The 22,096-nt window shown below is 33.8% G+C and overlaps 1 protein-coding gene across 1 annotated transcript; it reads right to left on the bottom strand.

The window, feature by feature from the left end:
• Window positions 1-6,670: 6,670 nt before the first annotated feature.
• Window positions 6,671-8,910, bottom strand: LOC118043031 (expansin-A1). The gene is made up of 4 exons (XM_035050827.2): window positions 8,752-8,910; window positions 8,485-8,618; window positions 8,071-8,383; window positions 6,671-7,529 (listed from the first exon to the last, which is right to left on the bottom strand). The coding sequence occupies exons 2-4, from the start codon at window positions 8,612-8,614 to the stop codon at window positions 7,223-7,225; spliced, it is 750 nt and encodes a 249-aa protein (XP_034906718.1). The 5' UTR covers window positions 8,615-8,618; window positions 8,752-8,910; the 3' UTR covers window positions 6,671-7,222.
• Between the last annotated feature and the right edge of the window lie 13,186 nt (window positions 8,911-22,096).

Genomic DNA, 22,096 nt, shown 5'->3' with positions numbered 1-22,096 from the left:
TTTTAATTTCAACACTCTTTTTTTATTATTATTTGTATTGATTTTAATTTTTATTTAATTTTTTTAATTACTATTTTTTTATTTTCTTAATTTTTTTATTTTTAGTTTTTTCCCCAACATTTTATTTCAATTAATTTTTGTATTTAATTTAGATCCTCATTTTTTTTATTCTTTTCCTAATTTATTTTATTCTTCAATTTAATCCTTAATTATTTTTTTTCATTTGATTCTTGTACTATATTTAATCTTCATTATTTTGATTATTTTATGTAAGCTTTTTAAAATTTTTATAATTAAGAATTTTGCTCCGTTATTTTTTCATGTTTGCCTACAAATTAATCACGATCTCATGACTCGGGTTATTAATTTTGAATATCAACTCAGTTTAAGTTCGGTCTTTTTTTACAAGTTGATCTTTCCAGTGTGCGCTTTAGTTTTTGAATGTGTTGTTCAGCGTCACGAGTCTACAAACCTTTCGTGTTTCAGTGTTTTTTCCGCTTTCAAGTCATCCGATTCGGTCTCTTCTAAGTGGTCCATTAGGGTAAGTGCGAGAGGATTTGGACATGGGAGCATTAGGAAGATTCTTTCGTTTGACATCTAAGGCTCGCTAACTGACCATAGAACCCTGTTCAATAAGTGGAACTATTTTAGCTATTATAATGTGAAAAACCTTTTCTACATTAATCACACGTTAGCTACGGTCTTTGAATTTGGATCACGTAGGTGGTAAGCTAAAGCGAAGGACCTCTATGAATGTTTTCATTCGAATCCTTCTATTACAAGGAGGATTGGTGCTTCTTTTTTTTGAAAGTTTTTTTTTTTTTCAATCTTATCATTCAATATTAGTTTATTAGGTCTTGAGTTTCATGATTTATTTTTTTTATTTTTTTTTGTTATCTCGGTCTAATATCTTTGACAACATGTTAGTTAGCTTAACATACGATAACTTAAGTTTTTTTTTAATATTTTTTTTTTTATCTTATCTTTAGCATTATTTATTGACCCATAAATTTTATGATTCTTCCTCTTTCGTTTTCACGGGGTTGTCTGGGGTCGGGTTAGCCAAGAAAAAGGACCAGAGCCGTGTAATTGGGGAAATCACATCAATGCTTAAAATGTTTCGAGTGCAAGCAAAACAATAAAATAAATTCTGCAATCAAAATCATGTGAAGAGAGCCATTCTCTAAGCACCTCCCACGTAGAACAACATGACACCTTAACTACTACATCAAGGTGAAAATGTACTTAATAAATGTGGGCTCAGCTCAGCCAGATTTTGACATCCGATTGCGAGATTTGATATGATCAAATTAAAGTGCTCAGAAAATCGAATCTACACCGTCCCGAACCCATTAAATAGGGTCCAAGTGGAGATTTTTATGGTCCGATGAGGCCCCATGGCATCTTGCAGTTTTAGATCTTCCATGATTTTTATGGCCGCAGCTGCATTTTGTCAAAGAGAAGATCATGACCGGAGAAGAAGAAGAAGAAGGCACACACCGCCTTATGCAAGCGTAATGGTCCTAACCTCCAACAGCTTATTCCAGGACGTTGAAATTTAGGACCAATCGGAAATTGTGAAGATTTATATTTATGCGACCACATGCAGATGTCCCATCTTTCTTTTCGAGGGTTCGTGTCTCTTTGACAGAAGAAGACATAGGCAATTAATTCACTTCTTGTTGTTTTATGAATCACTTGTCTATGTAATTGCATTTTCTCAGCTCACATCACAGGTAATGGACGGATTAAAGATTTTTTCATTTTAATAACAGTAAATATCCGGATTCCTTAACTAAAAATATATTTATATATTATTATAAAATAATATAAATCATTTCTTTAAGCTCATCTAACAACTTAAATTATTATATGAAGTTATTAAAATATGATTTATATTATTATTTAACAAAATAGTATCAGAGTCTTGGTAATTCAAGCGATTACGAGTTTGAATCTCAACATTTTTATTTATTTGATAAAAATTAAACATACAAGGTAATGTGGAACCCGTGCAGTTTTCAAATCTAAAGAAACTCTCAACTTGAGAGATGTGTTAAAAAATAATATAAATCATATCCCTAATATTTTAAATTTTTAGATTGAATAATTATTTACACATATATAAATATATAAATGATTATCGTGTAAAATTTATATTTTTTAAAAATTTTTTTTTTTTATCTCTTTTTCATATCACATGTGTTAGTTACCTAAGTTAATTATAAAATTGTTGTTTTTTTAAAAAAAAATTATTTGATATTAAATTAACAGGCTTTTGAACTTTATAATTTTTTTTTTTTTTTGTGCATGTTATATCAATTTTATATACCAAATCTCATGTTAATAAAATAATTTAGATTATAATAACCTTATTATTTTTTATTTTCCTAAGAAAAAATTTAATATAGCTCACAGCACTGATCGCGACTCCTATTTAGTCCTTTTCTAAGATTAGTAAAAGTGGAAAGGAGATAAAGTATATTAAAAGGTTATCTTGTGCATCGTTTAGTCACCACATAAGTAGTTCCGTCGTGGATGGCGACACACCGTAGATTGCTAAGAAAAAATGGTGATGTGTCAGCAAAACCTGACTCCTCTCACGTGGCTCGAGATTTTGCCGTCAGTCGGAGAGACAAAGTACTTCGTAGCTCATGTAAGTGTCCAAGAGTTTTTTTTTTTTTTTTTTTTCAACTTGAACTATTTAAAATATTCAATTAAGGGAAGACTAGTTTATAAGCCCGGCGCGTCCAATCAATATTTTTTTAATATAACAAAAAAAAAAATTGAAGATAGGAGATAATTACTTGGTTTTTTTTTTTTTATTAAATCTAGTACAGTGAATTAATCTTAAAAATTTTCAAATTTTTTATTCTAATTTAAATTTAAAATTAAATTGTATATAAAAAATGACTGGATTAAAAAAAAATCAACAGTAAAATTCCATAAACATTTTCAAGTTTTTTAAGTATAATAGGATGACGTGATTAGTTTATTAACTCTATTTAATTTCGCTAAATGTAATTTAACTGATCATCTCAGTTGATAACGGTGGTTAGTTTACCTTGAAATATCATTAAGCTTATGTTACACTTGAAGATGCACCATAAAGATATTTGAACACGTTTACAAATAAACTTTAATTAACGATAAATTAAGAAATTATTCAATATATTTATTTTTTATTGTGATAATAGTTTACACGAGAGAGAGCAAAACTTTTAATATACCTGATAAATTATATTTTGGTAAAACCGTGTTTCTGTTGATTTACACTAAATTTTTAGCTTAAAATAATTGACATATATTAATTATTTTTACAAGTATTTCATATTTTTTATCCATCCAAGATTTTTAAGCAACATAATTAATTGGAAATGCAAGTGTTCATTTACCAAGTTATTTCAAGGGGACCGGATTTGACCAGATGTGATCAAGAAAAATGGTTCCACTGGATTTATTAAGCGTGTGGTTGTCAATGCGACAAGCTTTTATGATTGCAGTTAAAAAATATATTTTTTAAAAATAATTTTAGTTGTTATTAATTAGATTAAAATATATATTTGATTGAAATTACAATTGAATAAAAATAATTAAAAGATATTTAATTAAAAAATTTATTGGAAATATTATTGATAGTAAAATAACTAAAAAATATATGTATTTCACAATGTTAAATTACATAAGTATATGATTATCAATACATAAAAAATAAAATAAAAACATAGCAAAACAATATCAAGATCCTTGTGGACCGTAGACTAAATTTTGATAATAATTTAAAAACACGAAACAAATAGATAGCAAGAATAAAGAAATAAACATGTAATATATCAAGTTAATAAGCATGGTGACATGCTCTGAATAAGTATGGAATGGATGAAATCGTGAACTAATCAAGATTATTTTTGCATCAAATGACACAGTAACGATGCTTTGGGGATTTTAGCAAAAAGTTTAACCTTAATTTTTAACTAAACAAATATAAATAATGGTTGAAGTTCTTAATCATAACACCAAACAAACCTAATCTAGAATTGAATTATTAAACTATTAATTTGCGTTTGGAAACCAAACAAGTAAAAAAGACAACGGGATTGAAAAAAATCGAAAAGAAAGCAAATGTTTGGTTGAGAATTAAAAGTTATTCAAAACAGAAAAGGAGAGATAGACGTTCAAGAACTTGATTGCTCTGTTTTATGTTTTCGAATATCATGCTGCTGATGCGAAAAAGAAAAGGAGAAAGGTAAATCTGGAATTTACAATATTGTTGATTCAAGCATTTCCTAACGAGTCAATCTAAAAAGTAAAGCTCCCCATGACGAGGATGGTGCTCCACCTCCATCCGAAAAGGTTAGTCCAGGGACATAAACCTTGCCACTGATTTGTTCTGGTTACAGTATAAACAGGTTGCCTACTCGAGACAGAGCACCAGTTACAGAACGTGGGGCCAATGTGAAAAAAACAGGAATCTTCTTTTTCTGGAGACAAAAATCTAGCAATCGCTAATTTCACAGAATTGCTAGAAATAAACGAACATGAACTTTCGGGGAAACTTCAGTGGTGCTTAGCTCCATCAATTATTTTGTCTCAAATATTCCCATCCTTGGTGCTCTCTTCTCACGGTTTGCTTTCAGAGTTCAAATGTGAAAGAAATATACCTAACTCTTTCGTGTGTTTTGTTTGGTAGCTGGAACTAACAAAATCTGATTACCTTTCAGGATCTGAATGCAATAACCAACCATTCATCTATCATCTTCAGGATTCTCTTGGACCGCCAACCAAACCTTCCAAGCTAAGGGGTTAATTCACACGGGATATTTTTCTCCAAAAGAGGGGCGGGAGGAAAGAAGAAAAATATATCTATCTAATGTAACAACAAACATATCTGATTTTTGTTTGTCATGTTCTCTGACAGCGTTCATGTGACTGAACATGGTGAATCTTGAGGAAATCCTCCCAGAAAGAGATTTGAAGACAAGGGACAAGCAGCGGAGACATTGATATGAAATGTCTTCACTCCATTTCACTCGAGTCCAGACACCAGGCACTGTCAAACAACATGCAAATGGCAAATACTGTTGGATTCATTCAAGAGAAATAAAGAAGGAAAATGAAAGGTAAAAGGCTGCTGCGGAGTGAATTCGGGCATTCATTTCTAACACGAGAAATGAGGATGAATTAAACAAGTGGAAATTAGAAATATACAATGCAGAGTACACGGGCCTGGTGGGGTAAAACTTGAAAGATTCTCACCTACAATTAAATGCGAGTCACCATCTATCTAGTATATGCAAACAAAAACTAAATCAGGTGCTAGAAGAGAAGACAAATCAAATCCTGTAATCTTAACCTCCACCTGGTGTTTTTGAAAGATCAGTGACAACCGAAATGTTTCCTCTGTTTTTTTTTTTTTTTTAAAAAAAATCTACATTGCCCAGAGTCGTATCAGAGCAGTGTTAGTTGAAATTAAATTTAAATGGTTAAATCTGCCACATACACGAAGATCATTGCATTTCGATTATATAATATCGGGTGGGAACTTTCAACGTTTGTGGCGCCCCTTAGCCAGAGCATCTAAATGTCAAGCCTCGAGCTAACCATCTCTACTACAGCTGATCTTACACATATAACTTCTGGGACTAAGAGACTAGCTAGCCTTTAGCTTTGGATGGCTGGCCTAAGCACGCTCTTTCCATAGCCATCAAAGTTCAAAACTCTAACCAGGGGAGGAAGAGTCTCTTGGATGATTTGTCTTCAATTAAGATAGGAAAGTTGACGTTTGGGTGGGTGAAACCGATGAGCTTGGCTAAAAGGCACGAGAAAGAAAGAAACAACTAAAATTTGTCCAGAAAATAAATAATACTCCATTATTTTGAAAAAAAAGAGAGTTAGAACAAGGAAATTGGAACTCCGTCCTCGAATGTAATTGTTTTATTTTTAAAAAAATTGTACTAGTTTGCAAAACACAATTTAAGAGTTTTTCATATTTTTTCACCTTTTTTCAAATAAAGAAAACACTGCAATATTTTGTTTTAAATGTTAATATTTAGTTAGTGTCATAAATCTAATTTCTATTGCAAATATAATATCAAAATCTGCTTCTGTTTAGTTAATAATTTAATATTTTTCATTATAAGTTTTAAATTGAATAAAAAAATTAATATTTTATAATTAGATTATTACAAATACAAAAGTATCATGACAATTATAATAAATCATATTTTTATTTTTTATGAAAAACAGCTGTAATTTTGACGATAGAATTCCTTTTCATTCTGAACAGAAATTAGCGCGTTTTTCAAGTTCTTTTACTGAAAAAAACAGAAAATAAAAAATGGTTTTTTAATTAAATAACAGAACAGGATAAGTAAAAATAGTTTTCCATGAAAGTATTAAAAAGCAGACAAAGAACAGTAGCAAGGGAAGCCCTCAAGCGAAGTTGGGCTATACAGGATTCGGCTCGGATCGATCAGTTATCAAAAGCCATAAATGGACTCCTTTCGAACTCACGAATAACCCATTACAGGCCTTCGAGTGGCCCAACTAGCTGCCACTTAATCTAGTCAAACTTTCCACGTTTCCCAAACGAGTACTCCGTGTTATGTGTACAAATGAAAAATGATATTTAGTGGTAACAAGGCAGAAGAGAAAATGGGGGACAGCAAAAGAAAATAGAATAGATAGCACTCAGCTACTACTTTCATCATCACTAGTAGCAATCGGAAATTTACAACTTAGTCTCGAACAATTCAGACTTCGGAACCAAGGACATAGTTCAGCGGAAGCTGATTACAATATTATATATAGATATATAGATTAAAAAAAAAAAAAAGAGGCCCCCAAGACCCAGCAAGGCCGTGGAAGCCAAAAAAAACAAGCGGCGGGTGGTAAAGACCACCTCTGCCATGATCTTCTGCCCCTTTAACAACAGAAGAAAAGATGGCAAAACCCCGGAGACCGATAAAGAGTCCCCTGAATAAAACACCCTAGAGCATCTCGATTAGCTCAAAATGAGTAGCGAGCCATTTAAAATAAGCCCTTCTCATCTTGATCCAGTAGGCCGAAGACTGACCTGACCTCCAACTGAGACACGAGTATATATTAGTATTACTAAAATCACACTAATACTACTTCTGTAGCTAAATATTGAATATAGACCTAACATGCTGCAAACTTTAGTATGGTGAGATGAGGGTGGCCACCGAGGCAAGTATGGTCCCTAACGAAACTGGGCGCCGGAGAAGGTCTGCCCAAAGGACCAGCTAGAAGGAGCCGCATTGTAGGAGACCACAGTTCGACCATCACTGGTGGTGACCTTAAAGGAAAGACTTTGTCCATTGAGATAGTTGTTGCTCTGCCAATTTTGCCCCCAGTTCCTTGACATTGGTTGCCAACCAGTCCTGGACCCCTTGATCGACACAGAATGTACATCACCAGCACCGCCAACGTTAGTGATCAGGACTAGATTGAAGTAGGAGTGACCGTTGATTGTGAACCTTATGCCTCCTCTCCTCCTGCAGGGTACCCTACAAAGAACCACCACCAAGACAAATTACTAACACTGACACCAGAGCCAGAAAAGAGAGGGCTTAGCCAAGGACAGGGCAAGAGGACAATTCGTTACATGTCCAAGAAAGGAAAAATTACAGGCGGCAGGGAAGGGCAAACTTGTAAGAGGAAATTGAACTTTTTAATTTTTTACAGTTCGCGGTAAAAATGGTAAACCTTATTTTTTGTTTTTGTGAAAAAAGTATTCCGTTTCGGCATTTACACCTCAGTTATTACTCTAAAAAAACCTGCAAGTTTAGGAGTGCAGTTGATGGAACATATTTTTCCTATTTTTTTTTTTTTGAAGTTTCAAATTAATAACTTTTACTGTTTTATAATTAATTTGAACGGAGAATAGAAATATAAAGTTCATGAAAAGACTGATTAAAGGCCTAGATAACCCTCACTGGCAGCTTAATTATGGGAAAAGTTATACTAAATTCATTAAACGCGGCATCTTAGCCAAAATTTTCCTTCAAAAGGTCGGAAATGGACGCTCAAGAAGACAGGGAGACATACCTTCTGTAAGACACAGGCACAATTCCTGCTCTATATTGGGCAATGTGTTGGAAGACAGGCTGGGAGAGATCAAAATGGTGTTGAGGAGGATTACACCAGCCCCCTGCATTGTTAGGCAGGGCATTGTTCGGAGGGCAGAAATTGGTGGCGGTGATCACAATGGAGCCAGGCAGGCACCATTTGGGGTCATTCACGCACCTGATCTCAAAGCAAGATCCACAGCTTAACCCGCTGTTGAACAGAGCTGTGCTCAAAGCTGCAGTATTAGTACCGTACCCCTGGCTGTACAAGTTCCCATAACCGCAAGCACCACCTGAAATTACATATTTTTATGCAAATTAGTCAAACGGGTGCGCCTAGCTAAAACAGTTTAGTTTCTTAAAAAGGTTCTTCTTTTCTGCAAAACGGCCATACCCATTGTGCCAGAAGCATCACCACCTCCGTAGAATGTTGCATGAGCATTAATCCAGCCTCCACCGCCATAACCATAAACAGATGAAACCATTGCAAGGAAACCCACCAAGAAGATCCCAGCTAGAGCCATTTTCCTGCACAGAGGGGTGAACCATTTTAGTTTTCTTTTAAAAACCCACCGAGCTCGCATCTTTATGTTTGGTTCATTTAACAAAAGAAACAACATTTAGAAGAGCAAATGTGAGAGAAGATAGACGGAACTCTTACAGGAAGATTGAGACTTGGGAGGAGAGAAAAGGAGAGTGCAAGATAAGAGAAATGTGAAGCTGTTAAGTGAAGAAAGTTAGGAGGGGATGAGGTGGAATTTATAGGGCTCTATCAGGGGGTGCTTGGGGGAACTATTTTGGCCACCACCGTCAATGGTGCTTGGGATTTTGAAGTTTATTTTTAATATTAACACATAAAATAATTTAAAGATATATATATATATATATATATATATATATAAAATTTAAAATCAAAATCTTTAAAGAACACTGCTCAACGGCAGCGCCAAAACCCCCACACCCTTGAAGAAAGCAGCGGGGGGACCATAAACCGCTAGGGCAATAGCAGTTTTGTAATTGTGGAAAAACAAGAGCACATGTGAGCTTTGAAAATAAAATAAAATTGTTTTGTGGCTTAAAACGCTGTGGTTTTGTTGCTTTCTTAGTAGGAAATTCCCCAAAATCCAAGTGGGGTATAGGCGGTTGATGAGCAATAAACTTACGTGGCCACGTGCAAACAACTCCCATTTGTCGCAAATACCCTTTATCCCCTCTCCTTTTGTTTGTCTAGCAACCATACTTTCTTTAGATTTTTGATCCTTTGTTTTATATTTTTGATAATGTTTATTTCTGCTTAATTTACGCCCCCATCAAGCATATCAATCAGTATAAGCTAATTATAAACTTCCATTTTGATCCTTTGTTTTGTATCTACCCGGATACGGTCCCTCTCTCAAGCACATGCACGCATAGCATTTTGTACCGTGGTTCTGCTCATAGCCGTATATTAGGACCTGGACAGCCGAGCCAATTTATTTATTTAATATTAAATCCATTTTGGTGAACCAATTAAATTCCTGTTTTGACTAGCACGTACGCGTCCTTTTTTTTCTTCTCTTTATTCAGAACAATTCATTAATTAATTCACAGCTGTGGCTGTGAAATGGAAGCTTGCTTCTTCTTTAGCGTGGTGTGGGTCCCAGATACTAAGGATAGTTCAAATACAACTGAACAAGCACAAGCTGGTTAGAGAAGAACCAGGAGAACTTTACCAAATATGAAACGGATGGAAGGAATTTTAGAGGCTGGTAGAACCAGGAGAACTCTGTACGCGCTGCTGAGAGCTTGCTTCCCGTCAATGGAGATATCATGAAACAACCAGAGATTTCGGTGGCAAAGCTCACACGCGTATGGTACAAAGACTCTGCAACAGCTGTGAGTTTAATTTGGTGACAGCCATCTCAGCATTGGAGGGCCACTGAGCTGGATTAACTGTTTGCTCTGTGTCTTGTTGCTCGTCAGTTGATCAACAGGCGATGCAAGCTTGGATTCTGATACTGATTGACGAAATCAGAGGACCGCGATTCTCGGCATTAGCTTGTCTAATTATAATCGGACTCGTTAATTAAAATGTAATTAACAATTATAGTACTGTATCCACATCGACGCTGACGAAAAGACGTCCTGCAAGCAACAATATAAATGGATGTTAGTGGATGCTCTTGATGCTTCCACCGAAGTTTATTTCTATGAGATAAACTTATCCTCCTACTAAATTTGAAACAGGCAATCTAACCCTAAAATGAAATGTTCATGACAATTTTTACACAGTTATGGATTCTGAAAGTTTTTTTTTTTTTTTATCAAGATGATCCTCGTGGTTAAAAATAATACTTTTGGAAGTTTTCTTGGCTCGTCCATTTCCTTCCACCGTCCTCTCCCACCTTTTTACTAGAAGATAAAATACCAGTGTTTTAAAAGGCGGAATTACTGCTATGGGGAAAAGCTTTGTTGCATGCAAAACATCTTCCAAGTAATTAACAGACTGGTATTAATTATTGATTGATAATATTGTAAAAATAATATAAATTATAATTTTAAAATTTTATCTAAAAAATTAAATTTTTGGGTTAAGATGATTTTTTGACATGATATTAATACCTTGATGACCTAGTGGTCGCGAGTTCGAATGTCACTACCCTTTTTTTTTGATAAAAATCAAGAACAATGTAATATAGGTCTATGTAAATTTTAAATTCAAAAAGCTTTTATTTGGAAATATATTAAAAAATAATATAAATCATATCCTGAACTTCATCTAAAATCTTAAACTCTTAGATTGAGTTAATTATTTAACAAATATTATTATAGTGTATTTTTTCATCGGGTAAACTCGAGAGGTAAAAAGACGAAATCCAGATTGATATACTGTGTTCGAGCCCTGGCGGATCGGGTGGGCGGGGGCGGGGGGTGTTCTTGGTTACTGCTAGCATTCATTCCTGGTCAAAGCTAAAAAGAGAGCTCTGAAGTCTGAACAGGTATGGGCTGACCAGACCAGATTTCTAGCGAAGCTCGTGCCAGGCTAGCACCTAGAGGCTAAACCATGCACGTATCAAGAGAAGAGAAAAATGGACAATGGGAAGGTGGGGGGCGACTCTTCTATGTAGGCTGCTGTGTTTGAAATGTGGTCAAATAAAGAAAACGGGCAATACCAAAACCTTTGAAATAACTTCTTGTTATCTATCTAGTTTCTAGCCATGCTAAAGGACATTCGTGGCCACAACAATTTTAAAGTAGAAGGAGGCTTTCTCAATTTGCCTGCTGAAAACGATACAAGGGGTTGGATTAGCGGCATAGCAGCTGCACATGCTATCCTTTTGGCTCTTTCTTTTTCTCTATATACAAAAATCCAATTTGGCTTCTGCTACCAGAACATTTTATCTTTTTATACTTTTGATTTTTTTATCTTTTTTTTTTTGTTGGATGATAGCTTCTTCTGGGTTTGGCGGTGAAATGTCAATAAAGCCCAGGAGAAAGGGACACGAGTCACGACTAGGAGATAAAACGGAACTCGAAGTCCAAAGAAGGGAAGAAATTAGCCGTGCTGCTTCAATTGCAGGATGGTTTTTCCTTTTCTTTTCAAAGAACAGCTCAGAATTGTTTTCACCTGAAGACATAACAAGATATGATGTTTACATTTACAGCTTTAGGCTTTGCATCGAGTTACTGTTTTGGCCCACTTATATTTACACCTTTTACCCATCTGAGCAAGTGCTAGTAAAATAAGATATGATCAGGTTTGTATTTCAACACTTGCTATTATGGTTTTAACGTGTTGCTTTCTTTTCAACGATCAATTCTTGAATTAATCTGCATGTTAATTAAGACTAGATATTTTTTTGAATATTTTTTTTTTAAAAAAAATGTTTAATCTGTCAATTAGGAGCTCCTTTCCATTGCAGGGATAATTTAGGTTTCCCTGGCTGTTTGTGTACAAAATAATTTTTGTGAGGCCAAACATTCATTTAAAATGATAATCATAATCGGAAATTAAAATAATCAAACCAGAAGGAGAGGTTGACTCTGGCTGCCACACTTTTTTTTTTTTTTCAAGGGTTACCGACCACCATATATTACAACCACTGAACTATAACTGCCAATAACCAACTTGTCGTTTGAAAATGTCCAAATTCATTCTCTCTCATTTGCTTTTATGTTTTGTCTGCAGCCTCACAGCTTTGATCTGGACCGCTTATCTTCTGGGAAACTTTACCCACCGCTACATATCCCATGTTGATTCCACGTTAGATTTTTTGGCTTTTATGTTTCGTCACATTTTCCCTGTTGCTAAGGATCCCAGCGTTCTATCCTCTCAGGATTTTGATGCCTTCAGCAACTACAAGTCAAATGGGAAAACATCATTAGCTCTTTCTGACTCGCTGAACACATCCCCATCCCTGGCTTTTCTTGCTTTATATGATGTAGTGTAAAACTACCTATCGGTAAACAACTTTAAACTTAATTTCCATGGCGGTGTCTGCGTCTCCCTTTCTTTTCTTGTCTTCAAAGCGAAACTGGCCGGTCATTAAACTGTTCTTCGTCAAAGTTTACTTGCAGATGGGAAGTCAGATAAAAGTACGATGATCTCAGGCATGATAACTCCGCTGCAGCTTTTAGACAGTGTTTTTCCTTTTCTTTCCCAGCGTAGACAACTGTACGGGATGTATCTTCAAGATCTGCAGATTTTAAAGAAAAATATTAAGATTGACTGGGCAATTTTATCCCTTAAAGCTTTCTTTTTTCCATGGCAGACAGAATAGAGTGCTTTTGTTGTGAAACAGGGTACCATGAGCGAGGCCGTGCATGAAAAAGAGCTGTCCCCTCGTTATTAATTTGTGGGAAAATCAGAGCGCTTTTATTGCTGTTTAACCCGTCGTGTGCTTAATCATATCTCTAAGTGTCTTGTGATTTCGAAACCCAGCACCAAGATCTCCCTGGTTGTCCCCATCCTTCTTTCTCTGTCCCTCCCCATGTGCTATGTTGTTAAAGAAAAAAGTATTCATCATATTGTTAATCATTCTTGTTACGACTCCCCAACCCAGAAATAAAATCTATCCAGTTACATTGCAACAAGTTCACTACTCTCGTGAGATTCTTATCAAATAAAAACGAAACTGGGGATTTCGATTTCGAGTGTTGTCTTGTCAAATTTTTTTTAAGAAAAAAATTTGTCTTGTCACTATTGATCAATTTATGGCTTCACGATTTCTTTACTCGAAAGTTTGCCCAAAGCATTTGAATGGATCAACGAACCAAATTTGATGCCGAAGTTATAATATTATTATTGTAATGGCTTTTTATAATTCAATAAACACAATACAATGATAAATTTATAAATAATCCTGAATATTTTGCTGACTTTTCTCGTCGTCGAGCTTTAAATATGTAAAGTGTTGTAAGGATATCAAGTTTATGATGATATGTAGTTTTTCAAACAACAATTTCAAAATAATTTTTCTTGTCGTTGAGTTTTAAGTATATAAAAGGTACAAAAAGTTATTTAAAAAACAACGTAATTACAACCACACTATCAAACGCAATCATTATTCCCAAATACAATATATACCAAAAGGTATCATTTAAAAAATAAAAATGGTACTGATAAGCGATTATATTATATTATATTTTTAAAAAATGTAACATTACATATTAAGTATATTTGTTTTTGTATTTAAGATATAGTTTTTAATTTTTAATTTTAAATTATTTTTTATAATTTTAAATTTTTTTGATGTACTAATATTAAAAATATTTTAATATATTTATAAATAAAATAATATTTTAAAAAATAAACATTAATACAGATACAAAAACACTACCTGTGTTCCAGCACTTGGTGAGGGTGTTTCCCACGTCTACTCACTTCAATGGCGCGTGGAATGAAAAAATGCAATCCCCGTGATCAGTGGAAATCCTGCCTTAAAAAAGGGAGGGAGGTGGATCTGCAGTCTTAGATTTCTCGTGCCTTTAGGTAGCTAAACTACCCTCCCTCCAAACCCTTTGGATTCTATTGAAAACAAAATCTACAAATAGAAAAACCCAACTAATCTCGAAAAAGTGTACTTTCAACAACCTCTTGGATTCGGTGAAGACCCTCCTTGCAAACTTGCTGTGACAATCGTAAATGCTCGTTGATTCGACAATAAGTAAAGAATAAAGTCTGCCGAGTGGAATAATTATTCAATGAGCGCCGTTCGATTTGATTCCCGTTTTAATTCATCGAGCATTTTTAAGATGCTGCGCTGTCAAATCTTTACTTAACATGCTTCAGCACGAAAAACTATTTGAAAAATAACCACTATCATACTTCCATGATTTTCATGGAATCGAACATCAAATTAGCGTTGGGGAATTATTAAATCTATTTTTATCTTTAAAATCATTTTAAAAAAGATAATGTCTGTTGATTCAGGAAATCCTTACATTGAGTTTTTTAAAAAATAAACAAGCTTTTAAAAATAAAAAAAAAAATGGAGGAAAGCAGAGGTGTTGCCGACAACAGTACTGCGCAGTGATTCTCTCGGATTTCTCATTGTTCCCCTTTGTAATAATGGATCTCAATTTTTTAAATTTTAAACTGCAGTACTTTATCCCTACATGAAACTTCGCGGTGAATCTTGCTTTAAATTTCAAATTGGTGACGCAGATATGCTACAGCCTATAAGCTTTTTGTTTGTTTATTTATTTTTATGACATCTTCTGGCTTAAGGCTATGAAAAATAAAGAATAAAATCAGCCATACATTACTTTTCAGTTTGTCTTTCTCTCTGGGGGATATAGAATTAATTAACTGTCATCTTAATTTCATCCGTGACTGCTCCAGTGGATTATTCGAGGGGCTCGAAGATTCTCTCCCCTCGAGAAGTTATATGGAATTTTCTGTTCATGGTAAAAACAACGTCAGATCCTTTGGATAGCCATGTGATCTCTATATTGTTGATTATTTTAGATACAACCAAGAAACAGTAAATTATTTCCTCTTCTAACTGAAACCATTGCCATGTCAAATAGCTTATAGGAAAATTCAGATAGATTTATTGAGAGAGACGAGTTTTGGTTAAAAAGAGAAAAATCTCCAAAATGGTTATTTTTGTATTTCGTAAACCATAAAGAAGACAAGGTCAAAGGTTCCATGCATTAGCCACGAGATGCTATTTATGGTGAAAGTGACCCTAGCTGAAAACTAACTTGCGTCTAATTCAAGAGTGTTTTTCTTATCCTCCCATCTCAAGAGCAAGCAGGATAGCCATTGATGTTGCTGCATTGTTGCTCGTTCACGTTTCTATCGCTCTCATTCTAAGTGCATTTTTTCATGAAAAAATCATCTACGTACAAGCACCCGTCACTTACGTCTTTTTTTTTTTTTTCCTTTTTCATCAATCCAAACATACAAACTAGAAATGATACCAAACAGTCGATTGGTTTTATTCTTTCAATCGCTACACCGGCCAGGATGTTTGTATTTACCGATGATTTTTAGTATAGTTGTTAAACTCAAAATGATATAGTTGATTAACTTTGAGAATTTTTAATTCAAAACCTAATTCTAGCTGAATTTTAAATTGAATCATAAAATATATTAACATGGTAAAACCTGGTTGACCTAACTGAATTAACCTGTAGTATAACTGATTTAGTGAAATCAAATCTAAACTTAGTCAAATCATTAGCTCGAGTTTCGACTATGTCTTTAATGTTATTTGAAAGAAATGTTTGCTTAGATATCCAACGTATATTTGGTTAGTTAAAGGGTTTTAGTTGATGGTTTTTTCATTAACCTCTCTAGATTTGGATAATAGCTTGATTGCGATTTATGATTTATAACTTATGAAAGACGGGTTGTTTAGCTTGATCAAGCGTGCATGAGATGTGATATTGTTGAACAATTGTCTCCTTGTTGATCTTGAAATAACCAACAAGAGTGATTATAAGATTTGATTTGGACTGGGGCATCTTAAAATAAAATAAAAATAAAAATCACTTAAAAGAGTCAAATTATCAATATAGTATCTTAAATAGTGTAATATAGCCTCTTTTTTCTATGTCCATGTATTACTCCAATGACAAATGACATTTCAACAAGCTATTTGTATTTTAAATAGAATGAGGTAAGAGAGAGGAAAGATTTGAAAATAAAAAAAGTTTTAAGTTTTCCCTCAATTTCACAGCTCTTCCAAAAAAAACCAGTAAAAATAAAATTTTATTTTGATAAAAAGAATTTCAAGATCCCACACAACTGTCCCTTTAAAAATCAAAAATCAAATATTAAAATTCCAATTTAAGGACTATTTTTTGGCTGTTTTTACAGCTTTGCCATTGGAGATGCCATTACTCGAGTTTTGCTTTATTAGGAGCTGGGGGTTATTTCATAGGTTGAATGTTGACTTGCGCGTGCAAACTTCGTTATCTGAGGTGTTTTTTTAAAGGACAGTTACAGCTGGCACGCAAAACTTATCAAGAGGCTAGAAGTAGCTCTCGTCAGGTACACGTACGGTTGTATTTGTTTTTATGTTTTAAAAATATTCTTTAAAAAATTTAATTTTTTTTATTTTTTAATTAGTTTTTTTAGATTATTTTTACAAGTATATATTAAAAATAATTTTTTAAAAATATAAAAAATATTATTTTAATATATATTTTTAAATAAAAAATATTTAAAAAAACAACAATAATTACATTACCAATCACGTTGGTATCGAACCATGTGCACATTACATTGTACTTACTGCTAGGGTGCTCCGATTGGCTGGCCTGTGTATTAGGCCCATACTGCATAAACTTGTTGGTTGCCTGTTGGCCATCGGGGTGCCCATTTTACATATACCTTTTTTATTTTTATTTTATTTTTATTTCTTTTAACCATGTATCAATTTTTTTTTTTTTTTTTTTTTTTAGCGCTAGAAGTTTACTGGGGACACCGCCACCTCGCCAAACCGCCATAAAAGAGAACCATCCCTGCACCTATGACTATGAGAGTGCCAAGCTCTTCTTTGAACATCAGAAATGAAAATAAATGAGAATGAACAGAGGGACCACTTAAAGTAAGGGTTAGTTCGGTAATAAAAGGTTTATTTGTATTGTCTTTTATCTATTCTTATGAATGAAGTAAATTGGTATTCATCTAAAAAAAAATCTAGAATCACTGGACATCTCCAATTGGACAGCCAAAAAATAATAATAAAATAAAAAACTATTCTTTTAGCTTTTCTCCCATTATCTTGCAGTCCAATGAAAGAGCCAAATAAAAAGTTAAAATAACGTTTATATATATAAAAAAAAAAAACTCCGTCAAAATACTAAAAAAGATCATCTAAATGTTTATTCTTTTTTTTCTCGATAGCTTCTCTAAAAAAAAATAAAAAAATATTAAATATATTAAAATATGAACAGATTATTAAAATTGCAATCTTAGCCTTGAGAACTAAATATATTAAATTGAAAATATTAATTTTATGCATGAGAAATAAATTAAATGAATTTCCACTACTAAATATTAAATGAATAAAACATCAGACGAGTTAACGTGGCGGCGATGCATGTATCTCTAGATTCGGCGGAGCAAGCCAGCCGATGGGGGGGTCTCGAGAATGGAAAACGACCGGGAAGAGGCAATTGAATCCAGCCGTGCACCGCAATAAGATCAACACTATTAATGTCTTTTATGAAGATTAAGAGAGGGCAAAGGCATGCTTCAATGAGAATAATGGCAAGCACTAAATGAAAAGAGAACCCCCAGTTCCCTTTAAGAAACTTAACCGGAGCACCTTTTCATGTCCCGAGCCTTTCGAAGCAGCCTGATGGATTTTTTTTTATCAACTCACTTTGCCGCTGTAATCATTTTATAAAACAATTGCTAGCACGATGCTATATAAAATTAAAAAAATATTATTTTTTAAAAAAATCAACACACCGGAAAAACAAACACTCCGGCCAAATTTTATAAATACAAGGAATATCTTCTCTGCAATCAAATTGACTTGCACCACTTGAATCTCGGCTGCTAGACTTTCTTTCTACAGCCCAATGGAAACAATAATGAGCCCATGTTACTGAATTCCTCCATCACTTTCTTTCGGAAGAGCTAGTGACTGTACTTCAAAAGGTGGTCATTTTCAATTTGTTTTCTTTTCTTCACCAATTTCATCTTCTTAAAACTGGGAGTTTGCGTCGCCTTGGCAAATGGATAGAAAATGACAATAGCATGAACATGGCTAGTGGGAGGGGAACGGCGTGATGATCCAATTGGGCCCGATTGTAAGGTTGGTTATGGGTTTTCAAGGATATGGCAACCAGTAGGCCTGCCATTGTTGCTTGTGGTGCCTTTTTCATCGTGCAATTGTCTGGGAAATGCAAACATGGCACATGAACCTGCAAGAGGGAAAGGATGGTCCCCTAGTACAAATTAACCTTGACAAGAAATTAGCTGCTGCAAAAATTGAAAATTTGAGCGGCCATGGATATTGGTTTTGTGGGCTTTTCTCATTTCTTGGTGTGGAAGAGGGACACATGCTTGATCGGAAATTGGTCAGGGTTCTGATGTGAACATCTACTCTGCTGGATCGGAAAGTGGTTAGGGTTCTGATGTAAACCTCAGCTATGCAATACGTACCTTTACGTGTATATCTAACCTTCTGTTTCATGGAAGGACCATGAAAAAGGCCAAGTTTTGGTATTAAAATTTGTCAGCTAATGTTCTGAAAATGACTCATCACTAGATCCCCCCTATTTCAATTGCCCTCTCCCCTTTCCAACACAGCGTATTAGGTCCCCCCTTTTTTGGTAAATTCTAATCTTTTTTCATGATAAATTAACCGTCCGCATGGTAGAAAACTTACTCTTCTCTTGAAGATGAACAATCTGATTCTCTTTCATGAAACAAAATTTCGTCTGATATTTAAAAATATAATTTACTTATGAAGTCCCTGACAAAGATAAACTTATCAAATTTAAATATTTTCCTCTACTTTCTTACAAGGAAAAAACTTTTTCCCAGCGATGCCCCAAGTAGTTTCTAGAAATTGTCTTCAATCACCGATTGCACATTTACTTGCCTTCTTATTTTAGGAAGTTCCAATATACAAAAATTTAGTGGAATTGATAGTGTCATGGAAGAAACATGCACACTGCCTGTATGGATTCAAAGTTCGTGATAGGATCCACGACGAAAACCTGGATATCAGCATCACTGGCATGGTATTTGAGGTCAGGACCAGTGCGTTGGCCTTTCCTCTTACATTATTAAAAACCTGTGACTTACAAACTCCAACCTTGGCCCAGAAAGAAAAAAGAGAGAGAGAATATATCATCAAATAGAGGCCTGAATATATCAAAAATTGTTTTTAACAGGCAAGAGTAACACTAACCTCTGCTTCATAGGGTTCCGTGACAGAATTCAGTGCAGGTCCATAAAATTCATCCTGCCAAACCAATCTCGTGCGGGCTATACAATGGTCGAACCAATCTCCGAGGGAAATGTGACCAAGGAGCGTGCAAAATACATGTATATTTCATCCTCGTAATTGGTGGTGAGTAAATCAAATTTGACCAGGATTGGTGCATTCTGGTGTCGCAAATGGTTTCAAATGCATCAGCCTCGTTCAGCTTTAGTTTGTCTATGAGATCTCAGTGAGTGTTCTACACGAGGTGCTGTTATATTGGGCCATTTGGACACCTCAAATTAGTATAATGAATGTTTCGAACTTATTGGGCATCAAAGTTCCTAGAGGTCTAAATCAACAACATTGGTTCTACAAAAGCTTTGGACCAAGTGATACACCCAGGTCTAAATGAAAAACCTAATTGAATCTTGGATACTTGGGTGAGCTTTAAAGCCTATCATGGCTTTGAACATGTATCTCTCATTAACCTAAGCATTGGTATATGGATCTTGTTAAGAGGCTATATATTCAGACCCATCAGTAAGGTGAACTCTACTCTTTTTTTCTATTAGAAAAAAGAGGCTCGAGGCTCGAAAAAGAGACTCTTAAAAGAGGTCTATTTAGCACCGTAAACATATAGTGTTTCAATACTGAAATTTCTCACACAACTACATCAACAATGACAGCAGTCTCAATTATGCCCGCTGGCTCGGGGTTGGTTAACCAAAACAGTGATTAACATTTATAAAATTGTTAATCTCTACTTCTATTGGCAAATATTACAGTCAAAGTCTGACATGTATGACCAAGGTTAGAGATACCGCCAAGAAGATTCAGACATTACCTGGAAGTCGTTATTTATTAGTCAGCAAGCACCGTTACAAGTATAACTTGAAGAGCGGTGTATGCATCAACCATTTTTTATATAATATTTATCGGGAAGTGAAAGATCAATTTGCCTCTTCACCTACAAAACTATGACATAAAATCAAGGTGAAAGGATGGAAAAAGTTACTGTACAGAAGTTAAAGTTTCATTGACCTTTAAGGCAATCCAGTAAATTTAATGGGCATTTAAAATTGAAAATGTTCCTGGATGCCAAATCTAAATTTTATGACTCATTAAACATATAAATATATAGTAGGTGGTAAATAGTAAAAACTTAGATTAAAGAATTTGTTATTTTTATGGTCTCAAGTTCGAGTCCTGTGGTTATTAATATGATGATCATTTAAGACTTATATAATCGTTAATTTTAGAATTTATAGGATTAATCGACATAGTACAAATTGACTTAAACATTTACATTAGTACAGAAAAAAAATTGCTCACGTGATAATTTTATTTTTTTTATAAAATTATAAAAAGACCCTATTAGTTCCACAAGCTGGGCCAAATGTTTTTGTCATGAAAAAGCAAAATTATAATTTCACGTTTATTCAAAGTGTCACTGATTTATAGTTGCAGGATTTGACATTGTGGACTTCACCCTTCCCTTTTAGTTTATTTTGTTATGTTATTATTATTGTTTCATGTTCGGTAAAAAGAAACGTGATTGGTATACGTTTCTGTTCTTTTAATTTTTGAAAAAAACGTGATTTTTTCTTATATGAAAAAACTTCATTTCATTTTCTACCAATATTTATGAATATACTGGTGCAAATTAAATTTGTAGTGACACTTCCTGTATTAACTATTAAAGATAAATCAATTTTATGTTTTGAAAATCAAACAAACCAATTTAACTATAATTTATCAAATATTATATAAAATTATTCAGATTTTAAAAAACAAATATTATTAATAATAATTATTCAAGATTATTTATTTACAAGTTGCTCAGTTTTTTTAAAACAATATATATTATAATAACACACGTGCAGGAAAATATAGCTGACATAACAAAGCACCGTGTGCCTAAAAGAAAACAACAAAGAGAGTGTTACCGTGACATAGTTCTAACAAAAAGAGTGTTGTACACCCCACGCTAATAAAAAAAAAAAGAGTGTTGTAACTGCAGGGTAACGAATATAGTTTGCAAACGTATTTACACGTTGTTTCGAACCTTAGAATTGAATTTAATTCAAATAATTAAATCAATTTCCATGTTTAAAATCTTTTTAAGAATTTACAAATTAATTCCTCTAAAAATTAACAATAAAAATAATATTCTAAAAATATACAACAACACCTATTTCTTCAAATGCTTCGCTGCCCGTCTCTTCCCTGTCAAGCAAGTTGCCTGGAAATGCTAATTTCCATTTATTTAAAGCCAGGACTGAACCCAGATGGGAAATTTCATTCATCACGTGCTACTGGAGAAAATGGCCTGTTACCTGCAAATAGAGGTGCAATTGCATCCTTGTATATATTATATATATAAAAGAAGTGATGTGATTAGTCTGAAGAGATACTTATCTGATTTTTTTTTTATAAATAATTTGTGTTTAACTCGATTAATTTTATAAATTTTAAAATTAATAATTATATAATTATCATTATAATTCACACAACTCAAACATGATATTTTACTTTAATTTAATAGAGCTTAAACGGGAAAAATAAAAAATAGAGCAGGGAAAATAATCACAGCAGTGCTCTGTACATAATGTTATCGGCCCTGAAACA

This window comes from Populus alba, chromosome 10 (genome assembly GCF_005239225.2).
Source record: "Populus alba chromosome 10, ASM523922v2, whole genome shotgun sequence".
Lineage (NCBI taxonomy): Eukaryota > Viridiplantae > Streptophyta > Magnoliopsida > Malpighiales > Salicaceae > Populus > Populus alba.
Note: the sequence above shows the minus strand (reverse complement) of the source record. Positions and strands in the feature narration are given on the sequence as shown.